Here is a 14,882-nt window from a genome sequence, read left to right as displayed (position 1 = left end):
GTTATTTGCTACCTTTCACCACCCTCCCCTCCCACACACACAAAAAAAAGGAAAAGAAGAAATGGAGAGAAGAAAGAACAAATATAGGTCTTAATTCTTAAAGTGGAGGATTGAGATAATTATTACAGATAACTTTCTGACATTCTATAATACTATTTTAAATTATTATTATTATAAAATATTTCATTGCATACTGACAGTAGTGTCAGAAACTGTCTATTAAGTGCTTTTCATATATTATCTCAATTCTCACATAAACCTCACCAGGTAAGTATTTTTACAGTCATTTACAATTGATGAAAACCGAAGCCCAGAGACATTTGCCTGAGGCTATACAGGTGTATAAGTGGGTCTTTTACACCATAATAAGTATCAGAGCCAAAATTCAAATGTCATCTGTTTAAATTCAAGCTAGCAAAGTTTGATGACATGAATTAGCTACCTAGCTTCAATGAAAAAGAAAAATTTACAGCTTGATACCCATGGCAGCCATTTGTGTTGATACTGACTCAACAGATATTTGACTTCACTTTGTCCGTTTAAATACCGAAACAATCTATCTACATGCTTTATTTGTCCACAGAGAAATCTATGAACAATTTATCCCTGACTCACACATTAACCATGAGGCTTTTCATTTCTTCCTATGATTTTAATTTTTATTTGCTCAAACTTTAGTGTTACATTAAAGTGATGTTAAATTACATATGAGTGCCATTGGCAATGCCATGTAAAATGTAAGTGTTAACACAATTGTTCATTTAATTAATGCATAGTACCTATATTATAATCCCAACCCATCTCCATTAGGACCTAAGACGCCACTAAAAAATATAGGAAACAATGATCAAACATTCTTACAGATGTTTCTAATCAAATTTGAATAAAAGATGAAAACCACTTGCAGATAAGAATTGCCAAAGATAGTTTCTATAACTAGAATACCATCGTTGGATAAAAAAGAGTCATGAAAAAAAAAACTATGTGTAGACAACAACTGGTATCTAAAACCTTCAAGAGAGCAATATTTACTTTTTCTAATCATTAAGTAGAAAAAGTTACACTCCAGTGAATGATTAACAAGAGTTTAAATAAATGTAATTATAAACGCTCAGAGAATAACATTGTGATCATATTTAAACAGCTTGATTTGATATGAACACTCTCATACATGGAAAATTAGGCCCAACTGGAGATTGGAAAATATTGAATAATGGAAACAATACTAGATATGATGAACCTATGACCTGAGAGGAACTTTGTATTAGTTTACAGTATAAAATAAATCATTAGTTTACAGCATATAAAAATCTTACTTACAAAACTCAACATTAGAAAAGAGTCTATGTTAAAAGTAAAAAGTGTAATTAAAACTAATGAACATTAATAATTCAGTTGTTGAAAGGTAGTAAAGATGCTGTGAATAGATTAGCTTTTAACTTACTGACCAGTAATGAGTGAATCACAAAAGTAATTAAAGTGGTTCTTGGGTGATCTAGTAGTGCTGCTTGAAAATTTGAGGTATGGGGGTGGCTTGAGGTTGATGAAAACCAGGATCTTTTAGTATTTGGGGGAGTCCATTGGTTGGTTCTTCATAGAGTTGTATCTTGACCAGAGATTATATGATTGAGTCTTAAAAAAAGGGCTGGGGTTTATTGTTAACAGTTCTTTCATGTTAACTGCATAAGCATTGTATGTTTCCTTCTTTTACCTTTAAATATCTACATTGTTATGGAGTAAAAAAAAACATTCTTTAATATATAATCCAGAGTAACAACTTTTTGCTTCTTTTATTTCCTTTGATATTTCTGGAACTTTGGAGAAACTGAAGAGTGATAGCATGAAGCAATTAAATTCACTGTCAAATCCTAGCTATTTTAACCAATTCTCTTGACTTTTTTAAATTACAAAAATAATGCATTTTTACTGCAAAACATTCAAACAATACATAATGAAATAAATTTAAAAACAAAGTCTTCTTTTTCCTTACTCCTTAACTTCATACCCCAGAAGTAATGACTGCTAGCAGCTTGTTCAATGCCCAAATATTTGTCTATGTATATATAGACACATAGTCAAAAAATTTTTTTAATTTGAATCATATTGTCACATTGTTATGGTTATCATTTGGATTAATTGAAACATAAAATTATACTGATTTTATTCTATTTTTTTTTGTACTTCTCTCTCCTGAGGTCATAGGTCATCTTAAGGCAGAAGCTATCATGTTTTTTTTTTTTTTGAAATGACTACCATAGTGCCTTTTATTTGCTAAATACGTGTTTTATAGACCTGAATTTAAGGAAACAATCAATGTAAATGAATAAAGAATTTTAAAAAATGATAAAATAATAGCTGTGAGTTGAAGGAAACCTAGATAAATAAAAATGATTTATTCTAAACTTGATTTTGATGCTGTATATAATTTCCATAAGGAAAAAAGTTAAACAGAACAAAAGGTAATACAGATTAATTCTCTGTGTGATTGGGTACTGAGATGATGCTCCCACGGGTGAGGTGGGATAAAGGCATAATCAAATTATGACTTTCAGATTGCTTTCTTTAGTGTGTTCCTAGCACCCAAACATTGTCATACAGCTTCTTAGTCAACTGGCCCTTGCTTCTGTGCCATAGCTATTAAATACCCCTTGCTTTCTCATAGCCTGTTCAATCACATTTGGGTCTAAAACGTAAAAGTCTGTTTCAAAGACACAATGACAGTGAACTAGAAGGCTGAAATACTTAGTTCTAAATTCTAGCTTTGCCACTAACTGGAACTTCAGGCAGGCTATTTATTTTGGGAGCTTCTTTATCCATAACAGAAAAAAAAATTTTAATTGAACCAAATGACCTGTACGGTCCATCCTTAAATTAGCAGGCAAGAGCACAGAATTTGGAACAGTACAGCCTGGGCTTGACTTAACTCATGAAACTAGACAAGTTATTCTCTATTGCTTGGTTTCTTCTCCTCTAAAATGGCAATGATAACAGTACCTACCTCGAGAAATTTAAATGAGGATTATATGAGATAGTACATGGAAAGCACTTAGAACAGTGCCTGGCACATTTGGCACTAGATACATGTTAGTTCCTATTACTTACTGTTCTTTAATTTCTATTCCATTATATTTTATCATGAAAGTTACTCATCTTTAAAAACCATTTAATTGTGACTTGTTTGAAGGTTGTGCTGTGTTAAACACTGAGAAAGTATGGCATCCTTGCCCTTTTCATCTAACACTGACAATGGTGTAAAAATCACATCCTCAGTCAAGACAGTCGAGTGTAGAAATAAGGGATTTATTTAGCCTCTGATACCAGTGAGGACAGTATCCAATGACAATATTGCTGGTTCTAGGAAAGAGGCACAGGGAATTACACATAAATGTTACATGCCATGCTAGGCATTTGGACAACTACATGGTTTTTCAAATATACCATATTTGCTCACAGTTCTTCCAGGATCTTTCTAGGTGATCCTGAATTCCAGATACATAGCATGCAATAGTGGTACCCTCATTCTAGAATTTTTTTTAATAACGAAGTACAGCAGAAAGAAAATATAATGTTAAAATAATATGTTATGGTTCACGTCTCATGGCCTTTCCCCAACAGCTTCAAAATTTAGAACTGGTGGAACACACAGAAAGCAGGATGGTTTAATAAAGTAATCGGGGAAACCTGGATTCAAATCCTAGCTCTACCACTACGCAGCCTCTGCAACTTCAGCTTCTTTTCTAAAATGGAAAAAATAAAACCCACCTTGCAGAGGCTATATTATCAAAAATAAATGTCAGGTGACCAACGACCTAGCTGACTTTTAGTGGGCATTCATTCAACAAGTATCCTACGCCAGGCTTTTCCCCTGAACATCTGTATATACAACTATGAACAAAATATAGTCCCTGCACTCAAGAAGCTCATTGGCCAGGAATGGACTTGAGTCACAATCTGGGGGCCCTCTTCGAAAAAAAAAAAAAAAGTAAAAATTATAAACACAAAGTTTATACAACAGTGAATATTTATTTGGAATGAGAAAAAATATAACAAATTATTGTAGTCTTGGAGATTCAGATCCCTTTTTTTCTGAGGTCTCTAGGGAATTTATCAGAAATATTTACCTAGAAATGCTTCCAATCACAAACTGGCTCCCAACCCACCTAGAACATTTTATAGGGACCCATGCAGGTAGGGGCCCTGAAGCTTTGGCTTCCATAGGTTCTTGATAAATCTGCCTTTGTTGTAGGCCCTATAATGGTAGGCCTTATTTATGCTATTGTAATAATTATATTATTTGTAATTTCTAAAGTGGTTTCTATATTGACTACCTTTGACTCTCATCCCTAAATCCTGAGGAAAGGCTTCAAAGTCACCAATCCAGACTATTTAGATTCAATTATATTCTGAGATCCTTTTGCATATCCTTTTGCATGAAAAAAATGCTAACAGGATTATTATTACTAATTTAGTAATAATAGCTTAAAATATCATTCCACCCTCTGCAAAATGAGCATGCAGATGTTCTCCCTGGGCAAGGAACTGGAACTTTAGTAAAGCATCAATTAACTAATTTTGATTTCTTCTAAGCTCCCTTCTATATCTGAGAGGCTTCATTGAATTAACTATGAACTTTATACTAGACCTTTTCCCCTTCATGTTGCCAGGTTTAGACTCTGGCTTAGGCATTCATTTAATTTACTAATATTATTGGAAATTAGAATCTATAACACTAATTGGATCATTTTTTTGAAGGAACAATACTTTAGAGTTTAATTTTTATGTGATTCTTACAGGGAAATCCTAAAACTACACAAACTGAAAACAATCAATGAGTTATTAAAATTATTTGAAAAGATAATAATTGAAAAGTAGGAGAAAAATTCATTAAAATTAATTTTAATATGGTTATTACTGAGTTATTTAAACTATAGAAAACATGAATTTGAACCATTAAAAATAGAATGGGTAAAATTTGCTTTCTGAAAGGTGTAACTATGTTAATATTTAAATTCTCTCTTAAGAATAAAGAGGGTAAGATACAGTTCCAAGAGTGTTTTGGTCTTATCCAAAAAACTTAAGAAAATAACAGTCACATAATATGTTTTAAGGAAATAATAGTCACATTTCTTCAGCAATAAACAGTTAAGTTCACATACCTTAAGCACCCAATAAATATTTGTGGAATGAATGAATTAATGTTAAATAATCTTGGAAAGCAGCAATTGTAATTAGTAAAAAATAACACAAATATAAAGAAGTGCCAAGTAGATGAAAAAATGAATCGAATTGAAATTAACCCCAGTCCAAATGGACAATGAATAAAACTCAATCATCTGTAAAAAAAAAATAAGTGAACAAACATGTTGGCCATGAAATTCGAGAGGTAAGGGAGAACTATCTGCAGAACACTCTTCATGCCCACACAGATTTCCCACTGTTGTCTTCCATAGCAAGTTAAATTATTTCGGCTTGCTCTTTCAAAGTACTTTCATAGGGTCTTCACATATATTACCTCATTCATCCTCACTACAATAATCTGGAGTTTGTTTTTAGCTTAGTATGATGGAAGAGGGAACTGAGGCTGCTGAGAGGAGCATGATTTATCCAAGACCATAAAGCTAATTAGTAGCAGGGCCAGTACTAGATGTTGGGTGTCCTGCTTTCAAGATCCAGGTCTGTCCCCTATGGTACTATGTAGATGAGTAGCACCTTTATATCATTCTTGACGACCATTTATCCCTAAAAAGAGCCATCAATGTATCAAAGCAGATTGTCAAGGACACCAAAGGGCAGAATGTACTGGAAAGCAATATGTAAAACAACTTTAAAAATCCTTAGATAGTCATTTCTGGAATTAACAAAAGGAAATAAATCAAACAAATTAAAAGTTGTGTGCCCAAAGTTAGTTATTACATAATTATTTATGACAGGAAAAGGGAAAGAAAGAAAAGAAAGAAGGAAGGAAGGAAGGAAGGAAGGAAGGAAGGAAGGAAGGAAGGAAGGAAGGAAGGAAGGAAGGAAGGAAGGGCTAATTTCTACCAAAAGAGAGAGATGACTAAGTAAATCATATTTTATCAAATTGATGAATTATTATACTGTTAAGAGAATTAGGAAGACTAAAACAACATGCAAAATGTTCAAAGTAATTTGAGCTGGGAAATAAATTTGGAAAAGCTGGAAGGGAGCACAGAAATATGAAAACGGTTTGCTGTGTTACAGAGTTTTAAAGTAAATTTTCTTTCACATGAAACTATTTCAGCCAAAATGTGACTAAAATCATGCACAGATTTGCCAAATGATTGTGGGTTCCTTAAAGACAGACACATATAATATGCTAAGTTTGTTCATCTGTCTTAAACCTATGCCTTCCACAGTACCCCCTTCTACCAGTGTCCTGCTATGTCTTCCTGACCTCTAACCCCTTCTTCATCTTTGTTCCTAAAGTTTGCCAGCTATCTTATTTGCTTCCTATCATCCACAGAACTTATCTGGGGCTGGATATCCAGGGGCATCAAAGACTACATTAGACTAGCAGCTGTCTGTCAATGACATGAAGCCCCTGATAGCTGGCTCAAAAAGAAAAAGCTGCTGACTTCCCTTTTAAGGTGCTGAACCTAAAGAACAAAGGTTGAAGCTCCCTTAAATCAATCATTCCAAAGGTAGATGGCCTTGTATAGATAGAGGGTAACCTTGGAAAATCACAGAATGACTATTGTGCAAGGTTGCGGGGCCCAGGTTGCACTCCCCTACAAATACTATTCTGGTTTTCCCAACAGACCTGTTTTATGAGCATCGGAACAAGGGACATATGTAAATATTCCTGTTTCATCAAGATTTATGTCAAACTCACAATCTCTGAGCAATATTTTTTTACTTTATTACTCGGCAAATGGGATCAAGTTATAACTATAAATGGCACAAAGAACTCCCCCACATTCTCTACATGAATGAAGAGGCTGTCTTTAGCCCAGAGAAAAGATAACCCTAGATACTTTGATAGCCTATGCAAATAGTGGCAAAGGTGAAAGAGACATTATCGAACATGAAGGTCACCTTGAAGCATGATAACACATTCATATATATATGACACACATATACATACTTGCTTAGAAAGATATTACAAAGGTACATGTCTGTTGTCTTCTAAGCTGTTCAATTTCTCAATAAAACACTGATGCAACCAAGATTTTATCACAGCTTTCATATAATCGCTGAAATATGCAGTAGAACATCTATTTTAAAGAAACTCTCCCTCCCTTTCTTTTTCCTATTAGGTCTGGCTTATTGCTATTAGAATTGGTTTAATAAATTTATACTGATTCTCTCTCATTATCCCTTTACTGTCTGATGGCATCATGTTTGCAAAGCAGCTAGTTTCTGGCTCAGAATCTTACATGTGTTCAGAGCTCTACAGTTTACACATCAGCAGTGCACAAGGGACCGCTGATCACTGAGGCTTTTGTGGATGAAAGCACTGAGGTTACCAAGGGATTAAGTGACTGATTAGAATAAAGCAAAGAATGCCTCTTTTGAATTCTAGTAATGCATGACTGCTTTTGTTTCAAATCAGGGGAGAAAAAGGCAATTCTCAATACTTTACATTGTGATTCCAGGCCTGGAAAATTCCAGAGAGAGCAGCTGAGACCACTTTAGGTGGAGTCTGTCCCCAGCTCCCCTGTGATTCTTTCCAGAAGCTGCAACTTCAGGAGGCATGGGAGAAGGCTACAGCCTGAAAAACTTCTCTGAGAGAAGAGAATTCTTAGGGGTCCTTGGGAACATTTGGGTGCTAAATGGTTCCAGGATCTTCCAATGAAAATCAAATAAGACCAGGTAGACAGAGGTGATAACTCAAGGCATCTATTTCAGAAAAATCTTTCAGGGAATGATTTAAATTACCTCTTCTTGCATAAAGCAGGGAGGCATCGGTTTTGCAATCCTCACCCCCTACATTAATCCCTATCTTCCCCAACCCTAACAGGATTTATGGAACATTTTTAATGTCCACAGGACCTATTAGGCTTGACCCATTGTGTATATTTGATTGTTCTTGACCTATAAAAAGGCATTTTAGATAATTTTACCATATGTCAACTGTAATTGAAAAATAAAAAAAAAAGATTTAAAAAACAGATAATTCAATCCAATATAAGACATCTCTAATGAGCAAAAGGAAAGTTAAGGAACAAAGCTGAAAGCAGATTCTGTGGGTTAAAAGTAAGAGTTTGTGCACTTGTTTTAGAAACAGCCAAATAGAGGAGAAATTGAGAGGCCTGGGAAGAGGCAAGCAAGTCAAATACTGAAGGAAAGAGAAATGGACACAGATAAAGGATGATTTTATGACTGGCCAGGACAGAGGAGCATTTCACAGGCCTAGAGTCCTTAATTGGAGTCCTTAATGTTTGCTCCTCCCTCTGATATATAGCTCATGGCTCTTTACAGAACCATGCCTTTGGCTTTTAATTATTTTTTATTTAATGCCTAATTTTATGTCATTTATATATTTCTCTTTCACACTTTTCAGTCATATTTTCCCAATAAAGTTCTTGGCTCTTGAGGGCAAGTTCTTCTGCCACTTATTTCAGCCTCTCAGGGTATCCAAGATAGGCATTGAGTTACCTATTAAAAAGGCTGGATGCCAATCACAAAGCTCTGTTATAAGAGCTCAACCAGAAATGTAAACTCAGGGAGGGTCAATAATAATGACATCTGTCTTTAGGCAGTAGTTCCTAGGTGCTCTATTCTGTACTATATATTTAATATATACATTAGCTCTACATCCAACGTTACAAGGCGTATCATTATTTTTAACTTCATTTTTATAGTTGAGGATACTAAGCAATTTCAGAAAGATTAAGTAATTTATCTAAGGCCACACAGTAAGTACCTGAACTTCAAGGCCAAATGTGCTGAGCTCAAGGCCCACACCCTTTCCATTGGTCTTTTTGCTTTGTGCAATGCCTGTCATCTTTTTATAATAATTGTAATAATAGCTAAGGTTTTTATAGAGATTACTCTGTACCAGTGACTGTTCTAAAGCCCCTTAGATATATGAATTTATTCAATTCTCACACCAAGCCTACGAGGTGGGTTCTATTATTAGTAGTATTCATTCACAGAATTTAGAGACTGCATTATCCTGGACCCTAAATTAGGTCCAAAAGGAGATTCTGTAGAACAATAAAAGATTATTGGTCTGTGTCTTTGTGTGTGTGTGTGTGTGTGTGTGTGTGTGTGTGTGTGTGTGTGTTCAGAGTGCTTGGCCATTTCCTATTTTTTACTTAATGCTGCTCTGTGTCTTTTTATCTAGAGGTAGAAACCCTATAATCTACACAGTATCTCACCTACACCTGGCCCAAAAAAGGGAGCCAAGGAAAAGAGAAGTAAGATGGAACTTGGACTAGGGCTCTAGGTCTGCTCCTCAGCAATCCTGTAGGAGAGGCTTTGGAAGCACAAGGAAAGTGGACAAAGAGCCAACTTTGAGGTCATTCGGGCTCCCTGGCAGTTTTCCCCTGCATCACCCTATGTTTCATTAATTTGTTCACGAATAGACCTTCTACTAGCCAAGGCACAACCCTTGTAAGGACAATAAAGATTAATAATATTTTCTTCTTCTTAGGCTCATTCAAAAGTTTGGCATAACTACAACAGAAATTTCCGACCACATCAGAAGGGTTGGTTATCGATCACGTTGGGATCCCATTGGATTGAACCAAACAGATCAGAAAACATGATGGATATACTCAAGTGCCAACAGTCCATGGTTTCTGTGCTAGGGTGGTTTGCAAATCCTATCCATGGGGATGGTGACTATCCAGAGGTGATGAAAAAGAGGTTGCTCTCTGTTCTGCCCCTTTTCTCTGAAGCAGAGAAGAATGAAGTGAGGGGCACAGCTGACTTCTTTGCCTTTTCCTTTGGACCCAATAATTTCAAGCCCCAGAATACCATGGCCAAAATGGGACAAAATGTATCACTAAATTTAAGAGAAGTGTTGAACTGGATTAAACTGGAATACGGCAACCCCCAAATCTTGATTACTGAGAATGGCTGGTTCACAGATAGTCATGTGAAAACAGAAGATACCACAGCCATCTACATGATGAAGAATTTTCTCAACCAAGTTCTCCAAGGTTGGTTGTATATTAGCTCAATTTTAAAAATTAAATCAATTAAATATGCTATAACATTTTAAATCACCTTTAAATATATGATTTTTGTTGTTTTTGGTCTTTGGTATTGTCCAAGGTTGACAGAATTTTTTAATGTTAGTCTCATGTCCTTTTTTAGTAGACGTTTGAAAGAAAAATAATTTTAGACTGTAGATACATCCTTAATTGGCAACAAAATGTTGTCTCATTCTTTTAAAAAGGACATAATGTTAAAAGAGATATGTCCAAAGTTTTACAACAGTAGTAATTTAGTCTAAGATTCTGAAAGCTTTCCTAAAATTGTGTTCTTTTCACCTTATTACATGACTAAATGATAAAAAATAAAAAAGTTTGAAAACAAAGAATGAGCCATGAATGGCAAAGCTGAGTAATTTCTATTGCTCCTGGATATTTTTCCGACCCCTACTTATAACCTTCATTCCTCTTCCATTACTCAAGTAGTAACATCCATAGGTGGTTGATTAAAATAATGGAGCAGAAGACAAGCTCAAATTATAATGGTTCTATCGCTCAAATACAAAGAAATTCTTGGTGGATCTTTCTAAAACTGTAGCTTTCCTTAAGTCACAACCTGGAGAAAAATCCCAGGTTCTGCAGGAGAGAGTGTTCAGGAAGGATACTCAGGGAGGGCAAGACCCTGCTGCCCAACCTGCAAGAAGAAGTGGCATGGAACAGAGCCATGCCCAGCCACAGGGCACATAAATATGGGGGCCTCCAGAGCAGGGGATCTGTGCCAAATTTCATGCACTTAGGCAGAAAAGATGTGATTTCCCAGATGTTACCATTCCACCTCACCTCGGCATCCTCTAACACCAAAGAAACTAAAACCAGGACCTGTTAAAATGTATTTATCACACAGAAATCTCTTGGCATAGATTTTCTATCTTTTAGGAAAGAATGTCAGTGATAAAATCCCAAAATTGCAGAAGCAAGGCATTTTTATGAGAGAAATGAAGCTTTTAGAAAAGAAAAATGGTTTGTGATTGACTTGGGTATTTGCTGCTTTTATTGCTGCTGTCGATTTTTCTTATTTCACTTTACCCAGTTCTTAAAAGTTATTGAATCAGAGTTTTAAAGCTAGAAAGGTCCTTAGATATCATCTTTTCCAATTTTTTTCTGTTTACAAATGAGGAAACCAAAGTCAAGAAGCTTGCCCAGTAGCATTCTCCCATCTCTGCCCCTCGGCTCAGTCAGTTCTTGTTCTCTTACATCTTACTTCACTGTGCTTCTTTCTCTTCCTTATATTTATATTCATTTGTGTTAATTCTCAAAGCTGATTTTTCAGTCCCTAAAGGATAGTTTCATAGAAGATAGTTTGTCCACAAACAGGAACCAACCCATGCTTGAAATGAGAAACCCTTAGTCATGAGCAGAGACATTGGTCTCAAGAGTTCTGGAAATTACCGTGCCCTCTGACACATAATTAAACACTAAGTCTTAGGAATATTTTCAGTTTGATCCTTTAACTGTGTCATTCACTTGTTAGGGGAGGACCATTCTGGATGAAAATAACTGCCACTTTTCAAGTATAAACATAAATTTTCTATTTGATGTAATGGGCCTACAAATCAGGCAAAAGGATGGTTTCACAATATGCTGTCCTGGCATGTTGTTAATGAAGTCATAAACATGAACCAACATGTTTAGGCCTCCAAACATCTCTGCTTTTTTCCCCTCTGTGCAGCAATAAGGTTTGATGAAATACGAGTATTTGGTTACACTCTCTGGTCTCTCCTGGATGGCTTTGAATGGCAGGATGCTTATACCACTCGCCGAGGATTATTTTATGTGGACTTTAATAGTAAGCAAAAAGAAAGAAAGCCCAAGTCTTCAGCACATTACTATAAACAGATCATACAAGAAAATGGTTTTACTTTAAAAGAGTCCACACCAGATGTGCAGGGTCAGTTTCCCTGTGATTTCTCCTGGGGTGTCACTGAGTCTGTCCTTAAGGTAAGTGGCTACTTACAAATTAACTATAAAGTGGGGCAAATAGTACACAGTATTTTATTTCATTCACTCAATGCAGCTAAGAGATAGCTGTCAGACAATATCAAATACCATGATTACTTGGAGGTTATGAAGGAAAGTTGGGGTAAGAGGAAGGAAGAGGAAGAGAAGAGTACTTACTGAGAGCCTTTCATGTACCAGAACTGATGATGGAGAACTTGGTGAGAGAGGTGAAGAGGTTGCTGTCAAGGAACATAGTCTAGAGGCAATTACAGTCATTTTTGTAAGAAGTACTTATTACTAGTGTTGAAATTAAAGGAAAAAAAACATAGATTTTTGTATTGCCGAAATCAAATTATTAGTGGCCTAGTGGCCTTTTATTTAAATAATTCCTTTTATTTGATAGATTTGCCTTATGAGGTCTCTATATCCCAGGAGGGGGGGCCTCCCCACATGACTCATTCCTCACCTTCTTCAGATATTTACAAATGTTATATGATCAAAAAGGCTTCCCTCCAATCCAAAAAATTATAACTCCATCATTATAACCTCTCATTTCACTTTCCTGCTTTATTTGTCTATATAGTATTCACCACTGTCTAACATACTACATACTTTAAAATTTTTTCTTTTTCTCCAGGTTATATTTATTGAGATATAATTGACATACAACATTGTGTAAGTGTAAGGCATACAATGTGTTGATTTCATACATTTATATATCACAAAATGATTACCACCATAGCATTAGTTACCACTCCATACCATCACATAATTCTCATTTCTTTTTTGTGGTAATAATACTTAAGATCTACTCTCTTAGCAACTTTCAAGTATATAATATGGTATCATTAACTATAGTCACTTTGCTGTACATTAGATGCCTAGGAAGTTTATACCCTTTGACCAATATCTCCCCATTTCCTCCACCTCCCAGCCCATTAACCACTTTGCACATTTTTATTTATCACTTGTCTTTCGCACTAGAATGCAAACTTTCTCAGCACAAGGGTGGAGATGTTATAGGCTTTGCTGCCTGCTATATCCCTTACAAGAGCAGTGTCAGGAACATGACAGGTGATCAATGCATAGTGAATGAATAAGGTAAACTTTTAGAGCCAGATAAGATCTTAGGGACACCCTATTCCAAAACTCATTTCACAGATGAGGAAAGTGAGATGCGTCAGTTAATAATTGAGACCTAAATGACTTGCCCAAGGTACACTAATAGTGGCAGAACTGTAATAGGTAATCCTCAAGACCCCAGAAGAGCTCTTTCCAAAATAATAACTATTTTTAAGCCCTTATTTTGTGCCATTTAACTCCTATATATATGCACATTCTCTCTACCTTATCTTAAACTCCTCATTTTACAGGCTAGGAAACTGATATTTAGGGGGGTTAAATATCTTGTTCAGGCTGCCCAAAATCTGTCTTTTCCTGACCTCTATGCTATAAGACCTCACAGTACTACACTATTCCTGTATTTGAGAAGCTCGTGGAAAACAACAAGATGTACAAAGGATGGGACCAGACAAAAGGGCTCAAACCATGAGTGGGCAAAGTTCAGAGGTTATGAATCTCAACCACTGTGCAATATTTAAACAAGATTTTAGTAAAGTCTCACAGGTAATAAAAGGGGAAAAGATACAGAGAGTAATACATAGTGACTCACCTTCCATTCGTGTCCCCTAGGGAGCCACCTACTTAAATGGTTTCTAACTCCTCCTCCCCATGAATAGGCAGGTGGTCTTTTTCCTACCACTTCAAGTGGGTTTATATTTTCCAAAATTCCAGGCCCGGCAAATAGAGATCCCAAGAGAAACAATTGTCCCTGCATGTATGTGCCCCAGCCAGCAAGTTCCTGCCTCATCTAAAGACCCACATCTGTTCCCCATTGACTGATGACGTGAATGTCTGCCCCATTCTGAGGACCCTACTCCTACTCCTAGGTGCAAGAGTTGATCACTTGGATCAAGAGAAAGTAATTCTGTAATTGACCAGGCCTGAGTTTCATGTTCATACTTACAGCACAGCAAGGAGTCAGCTTTCCTTGAACTTTGACCAAGAGTGAGGATGGATGGTTTGCCAAGAAAAATTAAGATGCTTTTTTGAAAAATCAGCCAAAGGATGTATGAATAGATGCTGTGTATGCACTACCTAGATGTCCTCTATAGGAAGATTGACAAAATGAAAATAACACTTTAAAAATATTACTACGCCTACCCATACATCTTATATTCCCCCAACCTCTTAGCATCCTTTTCTCCTCCAACATTTTATTCTGAAAAATTTCAAACTAGTACAATAAATACCCATATTCCCCTCACCAAGTTGTGACCAGTTGTTAACATATTGTCACATTTGCTTTATCTCTCTTTTATGATCCATTGACAAGTTACAGACATCATTATGCTTCACCCCAAAATATTTCAGCATGTATCTCCTAAGAACAAGGATATTCTCTTATCTCATTATAATATTATCAAACCTAGGAAATTTAGTATTGATTTAATATCATCTAACAAAAAGCTTGTATTTAAACTTTCATAAATGTTCCAAAAATTTCCTTTATATATATAATTTTTTTTAATTTGATCACAAGAATCACACATGGGCTGTCATGTATCTTTAGCCCTCTTTAATTCAGAACAATCCCCCAACGTCATGGTATTGACATTTTTGAAGAGTCCAGAACAGTTGCTTATAGAATACTTCATAGATTTTCGATTGTTTCTTAATCAGATTCAGTCAACCATTTCTGGA

At 35.7% G+C, this 14,882-nt stretch overlaps 1 protein-coding gene across 1 annotated transcript in view; it reads left to right on the top strand.

Moving 5' to 3' along the window:
- KLB (klotho beta) overlaps positions 1 to 14,882 on the top strand; it is a 31,857-nt gene that overhangs the window by 7,788 nt on the left and 9,187 nt on the right. The window contains exons 2-3 of the mRNA XM_016119976.2: positions 9,617 to 10,127; positions 11,851 to 12,119. Of these exons, the coding sequence (XP_015975462.1) occupies positions 9,617 to 10,127; positions 11,851 to 12,119 (780 nt within the window). The remainder of the gene's footprint in view (positions 1 to 9,616; positions 10,128 to 11,850; positions 12,120 to 14,882) is intronic.

The sequence above is a fragment of the Rousettus aegyptiacus genome, unplaced genomic scaffold (assembly GCF_014176215.1).
Source record: "Rousettus aegyptiacus isolate mRouAeg1 unplaced genomic scaffold, mRouAeg1.p scaffold_m13_p_10, whole genome shotgun sequence".
NCBI classification, from domain to species: domain Eukaryota; kingdom Metazoa; phylum Chordata; class Mammalia; order Chiroptera; family Pteropodidae; genus Rousettus; species Rousettus aegyptiacus.
Note: the sequence above shows the minus strand (reverse complement) of the source record. Positions and strands in the feature narration are given on the sequence as shown.